The sequence below is a fragment of the Danio aesculapii genome, chromosome 14 (assembly GCF_903798145.1).
Source record: "Danio aesculapii chromosome 14, fDanAes4.1, whole genome shotgun sequence".
Classification (NCBI taxonomy): domain Eukaryota; kingdom Metazoa; phylum Chordata; class Actinopteri; order Cypriniformes; family Danionidae; genus Danio; species Danio aesculapii.
In genome coordinates, this window is record NC_079448.1 from 45,581,263 (window position 1) to 45,598,762 (window position 17,500).

Sequence of the window (17,500 nt, forward strand, 5' to 3'; positions counted from 1 at the left end):
TCTAGCATGAACTAGCATGTTACTAGCATGATTCTAGCATGAATTAGCATGTTACTAGCATGATTCTAGCATGAATTAGCATGTTACTAGCATGATTCTAGCATGAATTAGCATGTTACTAGCATGATTCTAGCATGAATTAGCATGTTACTAGCATGTTTCTAGCATGAATTAGCATGTTACTAGCATGTTTATAGAATGATTTAGCATGTTATTAGCATGATTCTTGCATGAATTAGCATGTTTCTAGCATGAATTAGCATGTTATTAGCATGATTCTAGCATGAATTAGCATGTTACTAGCATGATTCTAGCATGAATTAGCATGTTACTAGCATGTTTCTAGCATGAATTAGCATGTTACTACCATGATTCTAGCATGAATTAGCATGTTACTAGCATGATTCTAGCATGAATTAGCATGTTACTAGCATGATTCTAGCATGAATTAGCATGTTACTAGCATGATTCTAGCATGGATTAGCATGTAACTAGCATGATTCTAGCATGAATTAGCATGTTGTTAGCATGATTCTAGCATGAAGTAGCATGTTACTAGCATGATTCTAGCATGTTACTAGCATGTTTCTAGCATGAATTAGCATGATTCTAGCATGTTACTAGCATGTTTCTAGCATGAATTAGTATGTTACTAGCATGAATTAGCATGTTGTTAGCATGATTCTAGCATGAATTAGCATGTTTCTAGCATTAATTAGCATGTTACTAGCATGTTACTACCATGATTCTAGCATGAATCAGCTTGTTTCTAGCATGAATTAGCATGTTGTTAGCATGATTCTAGCATGAATTAGCATGTTACTAGCATGACTAGCATGTCACTATCGTTTTGCTAGCACCTTTCTAGCAAGATTAGCATGTCAGTAGGATGTTAAAACTGTTAGCGTGTGTTAGAATAGCTTGTCACAGTCTCTGGGACAGTTGCTCGGGTGCTGAAATTGGTTGCTAGGGAGTGGCTAGTTAGTTTAAAGGTAATCAGTGATTGGCTGCTGGCTAGACTGAGTTGAATGAGGCCAGACTCTAGTCTGTAGGACAGTCTGATGCAGAGTTATGAGCTCACAAAGGTTGATCCATTGTTAAGTCAATGGGAGTCTTTTACAATGGAAGTCTATGGGACAGTTGCTAGGGTGCTGTAAGTGGTTGCTAGGGAGTGGCTAGTAAGTTAAAAAGTCATCAGTTATTGGCTGCTGGCTAGACTGAGTTAAATGAGTCCAGTTAGAAGTCTGTAGGACAGTCTGATGCAGAGTTATGAGCTCACAAAGTTTGACCCAATGTTAAGTCAATGGGACTTTTGGGATTTTTCTGGGTCGTTTTTCGGAAAACCCAAGGTCGGATCAGTTAGAAAAGATATAGCAACCCGAGTCAGACCAGTTTGAAGGTTTGACGAAAGTTTGAAGTGTGTAGCTTGAAAGGCCTAGGAGGAGATACACTTAGAAATTAGTCTCAGAAGAATAAGAAGAAGAAGAAGAAGAAGAAGAAGAAGAAGAAGAATAATAAGTTTAAGATAGATAACAGTATGCTGGCTTTTCAAGCCACCATAATAACTAACGAGCGTCTATTGAAAATGAATATGAATATATTATGTTTGAATAAATGGCACCTCGTGAGTAGGCCAACACAGCCCAAAAATTATTAGTCAAAAACAAGTTTTGCAAATACTCTTTATATCAACGAAATGAATATGAATTAATCTCTTACTTGAATCGTCTCAACCATAGACTGGTCTCAACAATCACAACGCTGTTTGCTTATGACGAGGGGATATATCCGGCATTTTCAGAGGTGACTAATCCAACGCCTCTGATTGGCTACTGGGTTGATTAGCTCAATGGAACGTGAATGATTGGTTATACGGCTGGAGGACGCAAACAAACTACAAATCTGACGCAGCGTGAGTAAGGGCATTACATTTTTTGGCACATTATTTGGAATTTATGGGGCTGTTTCACTACCTCATTGGCTTTGGAAAAGATCATGAACAATAAATTAGTGGAATTTATTATTTAAAAAAAAAAAAAAATTTATATATATATATATATATATATATATATATATATATATATATATATATATATATATATATATATATATATATATATATATCCATCCTTAAGATCTGGAATAAGCACTTTTTTATTATTAATTTAATAGGGAAATATCTAAAAGCTTCAGAGCATGTTTCCAGCAACTTGAGGGCAATATTTTAAACAAATACAATATATAGTTTATAAATAGCGAATAATTCCTAAAACACATTCACTTGATAATAAAAAATCTTGTTTTCATAAAAACTAAACTAAATGAAGAGACATTTAAGCAAGAACAAACATGCTATCAATATCAATTGGCTCAAAAACAGTTTAAAGAGACGGTGGGCTGACACGAGAAACTTGCTTGATGGAAAGATGACTGGATTATTTCTGAAGCAGGACTATACCTCGAAGAACACGTGTTAAAATTAATCCTAATAGAGCTGAATTGGTTTTAAATGTATTCACTGTTTGTTCTGCAAATCTGTTCTGCAAAAAAGTACACTCACATGAAAAAAATATATAGTGGTTTAATGTAAATATTTAAAATAGCGTTTTTTAACAATACTATAGGGAGATCATTGAATTAATTTGCTGTGGTACTTTTATAGTTGCAATACAACAACTATGGCAATATATTATATTATTCTATAGTAAATTTAAACTTTAGAAAACTTAGTACAATGTAGGGTTAATTCTACTATATAATATAGTACTATTTTTTTATGTGAAGCTGCTTTGACACAATCTACATTGTATAAGCGCTATACAAATAAAGGTGAATTGTATTGAATACTATTAGTAACTGCAGCTAACACAAGACCAGCAGCAAAGTTGGCGGTCCACCGGCAATTCGCTCATCGTTATTCCAGCGACCCACCAAATAATTCAAAGGCAGGCCAACAATTCTGATTCAACTGTAGCTAAGCTACTTTTGCCATGTAGCTTTTAGCTTAGCTTGCTACGTTTCCCAGGTGGAAGCATTTAGTGTAATTAAGCTATATTTTAAGTAGAGTAGCTAATAGCTTAGCTCACTACATTTTCCAAGCAGCTTGTCAAACACTGCAAGAGATATCTATGCTTGGATTATAAAAAATATATCAGTTTATAATAATTATAATTTAATTTAGCAGAAAGTGAGATTTTCATTTTGCGTCTCAAGTTATGCAAGTTGTTTGAAGCATGATTAGATTTTTGTATTAAAACAGAAAACACAGTGGAAGAAGTTTATTGTTTGGAGTGTATATATATCCTAATGGAACAAGAAAATGATGTCCACATCTCAAGAATCTCAGAGTATTATTTATTTATCATAAACATAAGCATTTCAGAGGCTCTTACAAGTTATAGACAATGTACTGTACAATTTATTTACAGTCATTTTTTTCGTACATTTTCATAAGCACCCATGTTCAAGAAAGGAGTTTATATCATGTTTCATATTACAAAGAAATCCAGCTACTTTGTGAACCCCTTATAAAAAAAGGAGATCCGTTTTCTCAACACTGCCTTAAACACTTGACATGAGGAATGTGGAACAAGACTGCAAAAATACACATTTATACAACAGTCTTTGCAACAGAGCCAGCCTTTGACATTCTCAAGCTGCGATACGAGATAGTGTGATTAGAAATAGCATGATCAGTTTACTGTCGAAATCACTCAAACACTAAATCCAAAGCAGAAATTAGTGCACCGAGTAAAAAAATAAATAAATTACACTTAAGATTTAGTAACTGCAACACAACATAAAAAGTCAAACAGAATATGAAAGAAAAACATTCATAAATTGAATCGAACACACTCCCCCAATCCCCACTAGCAAAAAAGATATTCGTTAATAGTACGCTGACAATTAAAAAAGAACGTGGCTTTGTTTTTACACACTGTACAGTTTTGTAAATACAAGATTCCTCTGAATAATCTTCAAATCTCAAGGCCTTTAATTTCCTAGTGTTTCCCTCACAGAATCCTGTGAAATGGTCAGATCCTGTTTGTCTGTTTGTATGTCAATGTTGATCAAGATCTGGATTTAATATAGATTCAGACTGTTGATGCAGCGTCTGAAATTAAATCATGGCATGAGCAATCGATGTAACGATATGAAAATGTTAAAGGAATGATGAAAAATGACGTACTGTTTAAAAGGCTCCTTAAACAACAAACTTGTTCTTGGTGGTGGAACCACTTTTGGTGGCTGTGTCCGCATGTGACTGGTATCCAATGATGACCTTTGGCGGCACACCTAATCTTTCTTTGTACACATGCCTGTGAAGGAGAAAAAGACAAAACTTAAACACTTACAGACAAAGTTAAGACATAATCTGGATGAGTATTAACCAAAAATATACTGAGACATTCGTCAGAGTGTAATATATGTGATCTTATTTGTTTTCCTAATCTTACTTGTGTGATTATTTGTGATAAATGGGTGCTCAGCCAAACAGCAAAACCTGCAAAAATATATTCAAAAAGGCGGCAACACCAAAGCTAAAAAAAACCCCAAAAATTATTTATTAAATTAAAAAAGCTGACACAAAGCGTGTAACTCTCGAACACAAGGGCTCTTTATCAGCAAGACACTGTCTGATGACAGTTTTTTTTTGGACAGGTATTTTTTTGGAACTTTGGTTTTGCCGCCTTTTTGAATATTTTTGTAATCTTATTATTGACATGAATTTATAATAAAGAGTAATTATTGTTTAATTAAAGAAAGCAACAGTACCTCTGTGTTGTTTTTTTATAAAATGTTGTATCACACAAAATATAGCACTATTGTTTATTTATCGTTATAAATTCTGTACAAAAAAAAGAAATTCCAGAAATATTAAGATCTATTTTTAATAATATATGGCACCCCTCTACTGAAAGCTTTTTTTACTGAAAGAAAAATAATACAATTTTAAGTTATATGAATTATACATTTAAAAATATATAAATTATAATTATAAATTAATAAATAAATGTGTAATTATAAAATAATAAATTATAAATAATTGTAAATTAAGTTGCACCTGAAAAAATATGCAGATAAGTCGCAAAAATCTGTCGCAATTCAGTTTGCAAAAAAGTCTGCATTTTGTTTCCCCACTCCACAAATCCTTTCAATTTAACCTTTTTGAATCAGCAACAACCTAAATGTTTTGATTGATGGCTTGATGTTATTTATTTATTTATTAATAGCCACATCAGCAACTTAAGGCTCTTTCATGGCAAAATGGATATACATAAAAATATTACATGATAAAAACAAATTTGTCTTACAATAAAAAGTTACTTAGACAAACATATAGAATATAAATGAATAATATTCTCACAAAAAATATACAAAGTTAAATATGATTTTTTTAGTTCAACGTTTGTTAAATAATTTAAGATTCTTCCTAATGGTACCTTTTTAAAAATATCCAAAGTACTCTCATTATAAAAATCTTGTCTTATGATATTCAAACTTCCATATTCCAACAAAATATGTTTCATGGTAAGAGCAGCTTGGCAGTAATTACATTTAGGTGGTGCTTCGTTATTCAGTAAATACAAATAAGTCAACCTAGAACATCCAATTCAACATCTAGTATTGACAGTTTGTTCATTCCTGGTCTCAAAATTATAATTTGCAAAGAGTCTTTCATTTATTTTCGGGTTTTATTTCATGTAAGGGAGCTTGATGTTAAATGCACTATACTAAATGCATTATTTAGAATATCTATAATATTTCATATGATTAGAAATATTTCACAACAGTATGCACAAATAATCAACATTTAACATAAAAATCATATCAGTTTCATGTACAGTATAAAAGTGTAATGTTTACCCTATGTGTACGATGGCATCTTTGTTCTCGTAGTCTGTCGTCCATATTGCGATTTTGTCTCCCTTTGTTCGGATGTTGACGACAGCACCACAGACATCGTCACTGTGGTCATCAAACGCTTCTCCAACAAGGCACAAAAGCTGAAATAATACATGAGAAAGAACATTCTTTACTCTACATATAAACACACACACATATATATTTTAATATTACAGTTGAATATTTGAGCTCATAAAAAGGTAATGAGATATACTGAGAATAATGTTGTTGTTTTTTAATCAAGCATTATTTTTGATAATATTTCTGTGATTAGTGATTATTAAGCTATTTTAGTCAATATTTGAAGTGGATCAAAATCTTTTATCAAACCAAAATGTGTATTGAGCAATGCCAAGTTTAAAAGTGACATAGAATATCAATACTTAATAATAAATCTATTTATTATTATTTAATAATTATTAGCGCTGGGCAAAAAAATAATCAAATATAAAAGTTTGTTTTGGCATAATATATGTGTGTATTTCATATATTTATTATGTATATGTGATAGACACAAAACTACTTTGTCACATGGCTATTTAAATTTATATATAATTTGTATCATATGCCCACATATTTTATATCTAAATATAAATAAACATTTTCTCAAATATATGCATGCCTGTGTGCATTTACATGTACATAATAAACTTACACAGTACACACCTAAATTATGCCAAAACAAACTTTTATTTTGGATGCAATTAATTTTTGCCCAGCACTAATAAATATACAATAACAAAACTTTGGATCCTCTTTAAATGCTGACTACTGTATTTATTCACAAGCCTATATCTCATATCCTCTTTTGTTTGGCTAAACATAAAATGTGGAATGTTCACTCCAATAACAGTCAAAGACATAAAATTTGAAAGGAAAATGAGAAATTCATAACAAAATGTTCTAATAATTATTGGTGATCTATTTTAGCACACTGTGTATTCACTGTGAATATGGACTAGGGAGAATGTGGACTTACTGTTTCCAGCCAGAAGCGGTCCAGGTCGGCTCTACGCTGCTGTTTGGACAGGGTGATCAGCCAGCGGCCACCCCGCTTGTTTCTCTCATCTTCCCACATGGGCTCAATGCCATCCTGCCACAAAAAAAACACAAGCACAGATTCATTTTGATTGATTCAATACAACTAGCACACTGTTATTATGCTCTACCGCATCTTACCTTGAAAAGGGAGTAATCGCATCCTGACATTAAGTTACTTGATAACTGAATGTGATTGTATAACCTGTAAATATAACAACAATACTTGTTAGTGTCAGTTGATTTAAAAAGTATGTCACAGAACCAGTGTAAATTTCAGAAATTGTCTAAAAGTGGAATAAATAAGCTTCCCATTTATATACTTATTGTTTTGGGTAATATTTGGTCAAGATACAGCAATTTGAAAATCTGGAATCTGAGGGTTAAAAAAAATTCCAAATACTGAGAAAATGCCCTTTAAATTTGCTCCAATTGTTTTCTCGACAACACAAATGCATTAACAAAATATCTTCATAGAACATAATCTTTACTTAAAAGTCTAATGATTTTAACATGAAATTAAAATCTATAATTTTGATTTATAGTGTAATTTTTGGCTATTGCCAAAAATATACCCATGCAACATAAGACTCACACACACACACGTGTGTGTGTGTGTGTGTGTGTGTGTGTGTGTGTGTGTGTGTGTGTGTGTGTATATATATATATATATATATATATATATATATATATATATTTATTAATTTTTTTTTGACACTGTTTTGTTTACTGGGTGTAACAGAAAATAATAACAATTAACAATGGAAAAAAAAAAAAAACACTAATGTTCGCATATTGTACAATATTGCAAGGTCATATTCGAAGCCATTCTCTGACTGAAATGCTTCTGTTTCTACATAGCCTCTTCTTCCGGAGTTTTCTTTAATATTATTGGCCAGTCATAAATGAAAAATCATTCACCATATTCACCAGGATTCACTTTTAAAGAGACAGTTCAGCCAAAACAGAAAATTCTACCATAATTAACTCACCCTTTACTTGTCACAAAGTTGCTTGGGTTTCTTTTTTCTCTTGAACACAAAAGTTATTTAGAAAAATCTTGGAAACCGGTAACCATTGACTTTCATGGTATTTGTTTATCCCACTATGGATGTCCTCAAAATACCTTTTTTTGTGTTCCAACAACAACAAAAAAAGAAAACTCAAAGGTTTGGCTCCTCTTGAGGGGGAGTAAATAGTGAGTAAATTTTCACTTTTGGGTAAACTATCCTTTTAAGGCCGATGTCTATGTTCAATGAGTCTATGTTCAATACATACAATATACTATATTTTGTGGTAGGCTATGAGCTTTCATACCTTATACATTTAAAAACATATCACAGACTTAAAGAAAAAGAAGAAACAGCAACATATGGTCTCTTTTTGTCATAGTTTTTAGTATTATCAATCATGCTTTTTGTGTTGCTTCAATTGTGTCTAGTTATATACTTACGCCCAGAAGTCTTCCACTGTGTCAAACTTTGAGATGAGACGGAGATTAGCTTGCCATGTTTTGCTTTTGTCATTTTTAAAGAACCAAAGAGCCCATCTGGCAAAAGGGAGAAAGGGGAAAAAAAAGCTTTGAATCTCCTCCAGGTATTGTACTATTGTTTCACATTATAAATACATCAAACATATATGGCCTAAGAGGCTTTACCTGTTCTGCAGTGGATGCTTAATGTAATCTTCAAGACTCACAATCTCTTGCTTATTTTCCTCGTTTTTTTCTTCTGAATTTGATGGATTTGTTGATGTTTCCTAACGGAACAGAAAACAACAACTGATTATATTAACAGGAAATGCATGAAAAGCTCTGCAATAGCGAATGAGAGACCTTTTTAAGAAATTATATATTTTTTGTCTATTGTATACAACAATATTCAAAGTCCCCATAACTTTTTTCAGTAGCTGGATTATTGATAAATTGTTTTGCGATTAGTAGTTTTACAAATGTCTCTTACGAATACAACTTGAAACATTATTGCCACACTCGCCATAAATAGAAATAAATGTGATGAAATGTGAATGCAAAAAAGTTAGATGACAACTCAATTAGTTAATTAACATGACTTTACTCATTCAATCCTTATATATGCAGTTTTTGGTTCTCAAATAAGAACAAAATTTTGTATTGAGAGGGCAATCAGATTTTTTAGGGGTTTCATTTAAATTTTTTTATCATTTCAATGAATCTCTAAAGATTCATTAGAGTGCCAGAGACCCCTTGAGTGAGCAAAGGCCCTAACAAAAAAAAAAAAAAAAAAGACTTAAAAATAAGTGATCTTTAAAATGCTTTCAGGGGCTTTGTTGTAGTTATTGTCTTTATATTGGAATTTATTTATCTACTTTTATTTTTATTTTTTTTCAATGTAAATGTATTATCTTTTTTTTAAGCTGTCACTGTTATTAATTTATTATTATAATTTATCTATTATTATATTTACTTTTTGTGAATGTTAATATTCTAAGTAAATGTTATGTGTATGTTTATAAAATCTTTAATTAAAAACAAAGTAAAAAAAAAAAAAGTAATCATTAACATTAAGTAAGTGATGACATATTACTCCTTTCACTTTCAAAAAAGTTCTCTTTCAGATGAAAAATGTTATAATGGTACATGCATAAATATTAGCACTTATTAACAATATTTTGTCTTAAAGGTGTCTTAAAGTCTTAAAGACACAAAAAGGGGCTACAGTGCAGAATATAATAAGTACACCCCTCACAAACCTATCTTTTAAACTCATATTTTTAATAGGAAGCTTTACAATATTATATGTGTGCATATACATTAGATTAGTCAGCACTGAAGCCAAATCTGGAGCTAATCTAACAAAATAACTTACGATAACAGTCCAAAAACTAGTACACCCAAATTTATATGAAAAATATTAGATACAAACTTAAAAAAAAAGAGGAAAAATCAAGAGAAGCAAAAGAAATGAAACATTTCGTAGAATTTTTGTAGGTTTTAATTTTCTTTGCAAAATCTTGCTTGAATTTAATTAATCTTATTTAATATTCGAATTTAATCTTTCAATTTCTAAATATATTTGGTGACTAAAATATTATTTTAATAAACATATCTGTTTTTAAATCTGTTTTTTTTAATGCACCAAAATACATCGCCTATATTCACTGAGAAATGAATAAAAAAATATTCATTTTCAAAATAAGGTGTACTCAATTATGCCGAGCACTGTAAATAACATTAAAAAAAGAAATCAATTCTATTTTAAAATTAAAGCACTAGCAAAGTTTTGTTCTAGTACTAAAAGCTAAGCCAGGTCAAACTGCCTGGAATGTATTATCAGGCTTAAAGTGAACACTATAACTTTTAGTAATACCTTTCCGTTAGCTTACCCCAATCCAATATACACTACATGACCAGGCTGTACACGAATACAGAAAATATTGAGGTAAAGTTGGTTTTATATTCGCACATTCATTCATTTAACGATCTCTATATTGTTAACCGCGTTAATTTGAATACTGGGTTTGAAATCACACGCAAGTATGACAGGTCGAAACAACACAAGCACCATTTTGACTGTGAACAATGTTGTACTTTTATGGTTATTGGCTACTAATATAAATTTCCCCATTTAGAATTTGCAAAGAATATTTTTCTGAAATTATATTATTAAGGAGAAAGTGCAAATGTGCGAATATAAAACCAACTTTATCTCAATATTTTCTGTATTCGTGTACAGCCTGGTCATGTAGTGTATATTGGATTGGGGTAAGCTAATGGAAAGGTATTAGTAAAAGTTATAGTGTTATGTAAAATATATGTAAAAATCTAATTAAATAAACAGACTTATGACACCATTTTAGATCCAGAAACTCTAAATAACTTCAAGACAGCATTTCAACAAAATACTGATGGTGAAAAGAATAAACGCAGGCCAGTAGCCAGCCTATTGAAAGGGGTGGTTCTTTTTGCAGCTATTCGCCTAATTTTCTATTCAATTATGAGGTCAAAATACTGCTTTTTAGTGATATTTTAAGAACCAAGTATTGCTGGATTAGCTTGTCGGATGGTCACCACACTTTTTGATGTACCAAAAAATATTTCCTACGATTTTGTCGAAGTGCATACAATTCTATTTGACTGCGAAGTGTATATTTACAAATGTGCATTTAAACTGTATGTTATTAGTTTTATAAATAATGCTATGAGATTAGCATCAAAACTTTTTTTAAAAGAAATTTGACAATTTATTAAAATCAATTTATCATCAATAAAAAAAAAAAAAAAACAATTGGGAGTCTGTTAAAACTTGTTTTAAATATGAAACTGTAGCCTATAGGCAAAAAACAAACTGCCCAGCTCATTCAATTTTCCTCAGTCAGAATTTGTATATTTGAATAATTAAAAGTTTGTATTAAAGACTTCTATCGGTTATTTTCACAATTTATGATGGCATAGTAGTCAAAAATGGGACAAATGAGCTCTTGTAGGGGCCAAATTCTGGACTTTGTCAATGGGGGGTTTGTCACCCGAACCCCCACCGGCTACGGGCCTGAAATGGGTATAAATACTATAAAAAACAAAAAACAAGAACTTACAAGTTTTATACCCTATATAACAGAAAGAAGGTCGCTGTGTTCGAGCAATTTGAAATACTTATATCGGGCAACATGGTGGCTCAGTGGGTAGCACTATCACCTCACAGCAAGGAGGTCGCTGTGTTCGAGTCCTGGCTAGACTAGTTGGCATTTCTGTGTGGAGTTTGCTTGTTCTCCCTGTGTGGGCGAGGGTTTCCCCCACAGTCCAAAGACATGCACTATAGGTGAATTGGGTAAGCTAAATTGCCCGTAGTGTATGTGTGTGCATGTGAGAGTGTAAGGATGTTTCCCAATACTGGGTTGCAGCTGGAAGGGAATCCGCTGTGTAAATCATATGCTGTATAAGTTGGCGGTTCATTCCGCTGTGGCGACCCCTGACAAATAAAGGGACTAAGCCGAAGAAAATGAATGAATGAATGAATGAATGAAAGAATAAATGAATGAATGAATACTCATATTGTTTAAGAGTAATATTGTCACCATTATTTGACTATTTATTTTTGAACACTTTACATTAACACTTTATTTGGAAAATATATAGTTTTATTTTACATTACTTATAGGTTTGACAGTTTTTAAATAAAAAAATTATTTAATAGACAATTTATAGTTTTATGAATCGTGATTTCACTACCAATGACAAATGATTTATTTATTAATTCTGGACTTGGACTGGATTCTTGGGTCTTTCGAACCACCCGAAGCCCCCTGGCTACGGGCCTGAAATGGGTATAAATACTTAAAAGAAAAAAAAAAACATGAACTTACAAGTGCTACTGGATGAATCATTTAGTCTTAAAAGTTCTTTATAAAAGTTATTTAGTTAAAAAGTTCTCAAAAGCTGCTTACAGACCCTAATGAGAGAAAACGGTCCTGTTTTTAACCAAACTTCTCCATAGGAAGACTGTGAAAATGAACTTTCAATATTTACATTTTAAACACTAAAAACCTAGATATTTACAAAGACATCATATTAACTCAGAAACTAAAGGTTATATTACGAATCTCTCCAAAAGTATATAATGTTAACCTCGAACAATCCCACATAATATGTACTTCTGTTAAGTTTCATTTAGTGTACATACAGAGGCTAAAAACAAACCACATACTTTTTAGCGACACATCAGCAAACTACGAGTCTAGATCACAGAAACAGAGATGCTTTAACACCATGTTTAACTCTCAGATAAAACAAGTAACTCACAGTCCTCCATTTCACACAAAACATCAACTATTTCACACTTTTGGACAGTCTCCTTCAAACGCATGCGTGCGACAGTCGGGAATCAGCTCATCTGACTGTCTGATAGGATAGAAATCAGTCTCTTCGTGAATGTTTATTCAAATTAGCTTCTACACAAGCCCTGGACGACACAAAACTCGTATTAATGCTTAAAACCCGCAGTTTAAGTGTGTGCAGTAGTGTTTGTGAGAGCAGTTACACTGACTCACCGGTTCAGCAGTCGCCATCTTCTACAAATGTGAAGGGTCTTTCCGTGTGTGAAAACAACATTTGATTGGCTAAACTCGGGCGAACTCGTGTGCGAGCAGCGCGCGCCCGGACAGCGACACCCAGAGGACGCCCGTCTGTTTATGACTTCCAAAATGTATTCAGGAATTAAATAATAATAATAATAATAATAATAATAATAATAATAATAGTTAAACTTTATTATAAATAAAGCTGGGGAGACTGATACATGGGAGGAAAGTTTCAGTAGAATTCGATCTTGTTCTGTAAATTCCAGGCATCAGTTAATTTAATTTAAAATAATGCATAGACTGCACTACTCAAAATCTAAATTACACAGAATTTCTCCTACCGTCTCCCCTACATGTGACCGGTGTAAGTCTGCTGAAGGCTCCCTGACCCCCCTTTTTTTTGACGTGTCCAAAACTTTATGATTTCTGGTGTGACATATTTATATGGTTTTCCGATATGTATGGTTTTACCTCTACACCCGACCCAGAAATTGCAATATTCGGGTACTCTAGTTCTCTGCTGGATCATAATGTGTCCATACAAAGCACCATAATTTATGGAATGATTTTTGCTAAGAGTGTCATTCTAAAATGGTGGAAAACAGATTCTGTTCCTCAATTTAAGACATGGTTAACTTATCTTACTCAAATATTGCACATGGAAAGAGTCCGTTATGGAATTATTGATAATCTTGCTAAGTTTTACAATATATGGCAACCATTTCTTGATTACCTGGGCCAATATAATGCGGATTCTGATGCTTAAAATGCTCACTGCCCCTATTGACTGTCTCTTTGTATTTTCATTGAAACCATTTATATGCCCTAATTGTTTTTTTAATAATAACTTTTTCTTTAATTATTTTTATTATCTATTTTTCTTCTTCATCTATAGATCTATTATCTATTTTTCTTTATTTTAATTATTATAACCATTATTTTCTTTGTATTATAATGCTTATTCCTTGTATTTTTTATTGTTGTGTTCTTTGGTAATTATTGGAAAATATAAACTAATAAAAACACTTGTTAAAAAAAAAATAATAATAAATAAATAAATAAATAAATAAATAAATAAAGTTGAGGAAACAAATCATTTTGTGGTGCTTCACAAATATTTAACCTAGCTAACTCAATGATACCAAAACTCTGTTACACGCGGCTCTTTTTAATTCATTCTTTTAAAACTACTTTTCTTAAATTATTATTTTGCTTCAGGCATAAAAATATATTTGTAACGAATTGTTGAACACTGAATTGACCTGAAACATTGGCCAAAATTTTAAAAGAATTTTAGAAATGTATGTTTAGGGGGAAAATCATAAAAAAATGTAATATGAGCTTTATTTAGCTTTTTGTTTTACCAAAAACTTTTATGAATTTGTCTTATATTAAATAAAATAATTTACTTGGAATATTGTTTTAAGAGTCCTATTGTCACCATTACTTGACATTAATTTACTGGATTATTTTTGAATGTTTAATATTAAGCAAATACTTTATTTGGAAAATATAGACTTTTATTTATTTATTTATTTAGTGGCAGATTCGTTTTACTTATTTTGGACCATTTTAAATGACTAAAATAATTGATGGGTAATTTATATTGTTTTAAGAATCATTATTTCTCTACAAATGATCCATTTTGGTTTAAATTTATTTTGATAACTTGCATTTGTTTATGATTTTGACAATTAATGTAGTTTAAGTATCAGCATTTATAGTATATTTTAATCAATTATTTTATTTGGACTATTTATTTTATTTTTAGAATCAAAGCGTTTACAATTCATTAAAAATTTTACTGAAATCTTTTTGGAAAAAGTTTTATTACAATCAAACAATTAAAAGTGGTTACAAGTATCACTGACAAATTAGTTGAACTGATTTTTTATGAACATTTTACATAAAACAATTAGACAATAAATATGGTTTTAATGTTCAAACCATCAAAATAATTAGCCATTTGCAACAGTTCATAAAATAAAAATCACAAAATAAATTTGTAACAAATTGTAGAACATCAAATTCACCTCAAATAATGCCAAAAAAAAGTGAAGCTTAATTTTTGAGGAAAAAGAATTTAAGAAGCTTAATTTCACCTTTATTTAACCAAAATATTTTTGAATGTTTTATATTAAATAATTTATTTGGAACACTTATATTGGGTGACACGGTGGCTCAGTGGTTAGCAAGAAGGTCACTGGTTCGAGTCCCCGCTGGGTCAGTTGGCATTATTGTGTGGAGTTTGCATGTTATCCCCGTGTTGGCGTGGGTTTCCTCTGGGTGCTCCGGTTTCCCCCACAGCCCAACGACATACACTATACACTGTAGGTGAATTGAATAAGCTAAATTGGCCTTAGTGTATGTGTGTGCACGTGAGAGTGTATGGATGTTTCCCAGTACTGGGTTGGGATCAGTGTTAAATGCTAATTATTGCCATTTTACCTGACATCTACTGCCATACTCAGGGCCGATTTAGTGAGTGAGTGCATATTCTGTGCTTCTGAATGGCTGTCTTTAAATTTCAGTCGTGTTTCGTCTGGTGCAAACAGCCAAATTGCTCATCACTGCAATCTCATCACATATTGTTAGGACACCCGGTTACAATGTAACCTGCTCCCCTAATGTTTTTGTTTGTAATATTTATATTATTTGCTAATTAATAACCACCTCATGTGGAACATGTTTCGGAGGCTGCTACTGTCCACCGGACATGGCATTTCAGTAATGGGCGCATGCTTTGAGAGCCTTTTTGAATGAATGAATGAATGAATGAATGAATGAATGAATGAATGAATAGTGCCGTTTTCCACCAAGGCAACCCGGGCTGCTGAAATATAACTGGCTTAAGTGGCATTGGGCAAGTTATAATAACCAAAACAAAGACAGCCATTCCAGCACGTAACACATGTTCAAAGCAGAATATCTGACTTTAGCATTGTTTTTCAGATAAACAAGCATGTTTCTTAAATATCTGCAAATATATTATGGTTTATTATGCTTAAGAAGAGTCAAAAACTTACAGCACCTTAAAATTTAATTATTTCTGAACATTTTATATAATAAAACAATGTTTAAAATGTTCAAAGCGTATATATATATATATATATATATATATATATATATATATATATATATATATATATATATATATATATATATATATATATATATATATATATATATATATATATATATATATATATATATATATATATATACACACCGCCATTAAAATGGTAACAGCACATAAATTGTGTTTGGTAATCAAATTTATTGTGTGCGCAACTGAAACTCTACACACAAATAACCATAATGAAAACAACCTCAAACACAACAGTGAACAGTGCAACTCCGGAGACAAAGGTGTGAATGATTAGCAAATCTGATTGTTTGCAGGACGAGGCTCGGGCTTCAACTCAAGGCTCAAAACTGCAGGACGGCTCGGATACTGTTGAAGACACACAAGAAAAGTTTGCTTTTAGATATTGATGCTAAAATGGGGATCGAATTAATGTTTTACCAAACAGCAGCACATAAATACAAGCATCTTATAATGTGTTTACCTCTTCCCAGCATGCATCAGGTCAAAGGCCTCATTGATCTGGGCAAAGGGCAAGGTGTGAGTAACAAACTCATCGACCATCAGCTTCTTGCTCATGTAGTCATTCACCAGCTTTGGGATGCTCTCCACACTCTTCCAGCCTGAAAAGAGAGAGTTTTGAGTTTACTGCCATTTCAGCTTTTATGGCTATGTCATGGCGAAAAAAAAGATCAAATTTACCACATTTTATAAATACAACTTTTCTATAGTTATAAAAAAATATTTTAACAATTAAAAGTCACCAACAGTAATAAATAATACAGAGGGTAAAATACATAAATAATAATAATAATAATAACAATAATAATAATAATGATGATGACGATGATGATGATGATAATATACAAGATAAAATCTAAAATAGTTTAAGGTTTACTTGATAAAAATTGTACAATTTTAGGATTCACGTTTAAAATGTAAAAATATTTCATTTAAAGTGTGTCCAGATAAAAATTGTTGTCTGATAACATTAAAAATAGGGCATTCCACAAGAATATGTTTAACAGTTTGGTTACCTTTCAGCCTGAAAGACAGAGAAAAGTTACGGATGTTAATGGAACAAATTACCCAAAACATCATATACATATGCTATACATGTTATAGACCTAATAATAATAATAATAATAATAATAATATAATATAAATAATATAATAATAATAATAACAACAATAAAATAATAATAAAAATAATATAATAATATAATAATAATAATAATAATAATAATAATAATAATAATAATAACAACAACAACAACAACAATAATAATAATAATAATAATAGACCAAGATAAACAAAAAGTAACAAAAAAAACATGTTGTAAAATGATGCTGATAAAAAGTAATAAAATAACAGTTAACAAATGTCAATACGTTATAATAATAAGTTAAATGATT

General features: G+C 31.3%; 3 protein-coding genes across 3 annotated transcripts in view; 1 reads left to right on the forward strand and 2 right to left on the reverse strand.

Annotated features, from left to right (window-relative positions):
- Positions 1-1,225, forward strand: part of adra1bb (adrenoceptor alpha 1Bb) — a gene marked incomplete at its 3' end in the record, with an annotated part of 5,630 nt that extends 4,405 nt beyond the window's left edge. Inside the window, 1 exon segment of the mRNA XM_056471864.1 lies at positions 1,181-1,225. Within this exon segment, the coding sequence (XP_056327839.1) occupies positions 1,181-1,225 (45 nt within the window).
- Positions 1,226-3,333: 2,108 nt separating this feature from the next.
- eif4ea (eukaryotic translation initiation factor 4ea) lies at positions 3,334-13,016 on the reverse strand. Its single transcript, XM_056471913.1, has 8 exons — positions 12,970-13,016; positions 8,603-8,703; positions 8,399-8,494; positions 7,087-7,150; positions 6,887-7,000; positions 5,869-6,008; positions 4,190-4,319; positions 3,334-4,114 (listed from the first exon to the last, which is right to left on the reverse strand). The coding sequence occupies exons 1-7, from the start codon at positions 12,985-12,987 to the stop codon at positions 4,205-4,207; spliced, it is 648 nt and encodes a 215-aa protein (XP_056327888.1). The 5' UTR covers positions 12,988-13,016; the 3' UTR covers positions 3,334-4,114; positions 4,190-4,204.
- Positions 13,017-16,256: 3,240 nt separating this feature from the next.
- adh5 (alcohol dehydrogenase 5) overlaps positions 16,257-17,500 on the reverse strand; it is an 11,333-nt gene continuing 10,089 nt past the window's right edge. Inside the window, exons 8-9 of the mRNA XM_056471912.1 lie at positions 16,569-16,707; positions 16,257-16,453 (exon numbers count right to left, since the gene is read on the reverse strand). Of these exons, the coding sequence (XP_056327887.1) occupies positions 16,429-16,453; positions 16,569-16,707 (164 nt within the window). The 3' untranslated portion in view covers positions 16,257-16,428. The remainder of the gene's footprint in view (positions 16,454-16,568; positions 16,708-17,500) is intronic.

Bases quoted from the DNA above. Each gene is read 5' to 3' on its own strand.
- eif4ea (XM_056471913.1), bottom strand. The intron at 8,495-8,602 runs GTAAAGCCTCTT...CCCTTTTGCCAG, and splicing joins AAGCATCCACTGCAGAACAG to ATGGGCTCTTTGGTTCTTTA. The intron at 7,001-7,086 runs GTAAGATGCGGT...TTTTTGTGGCAG, and splicing joins GCGATTACTCCCTTTTCAAG to GATGGCATTGAGCCCATGTG.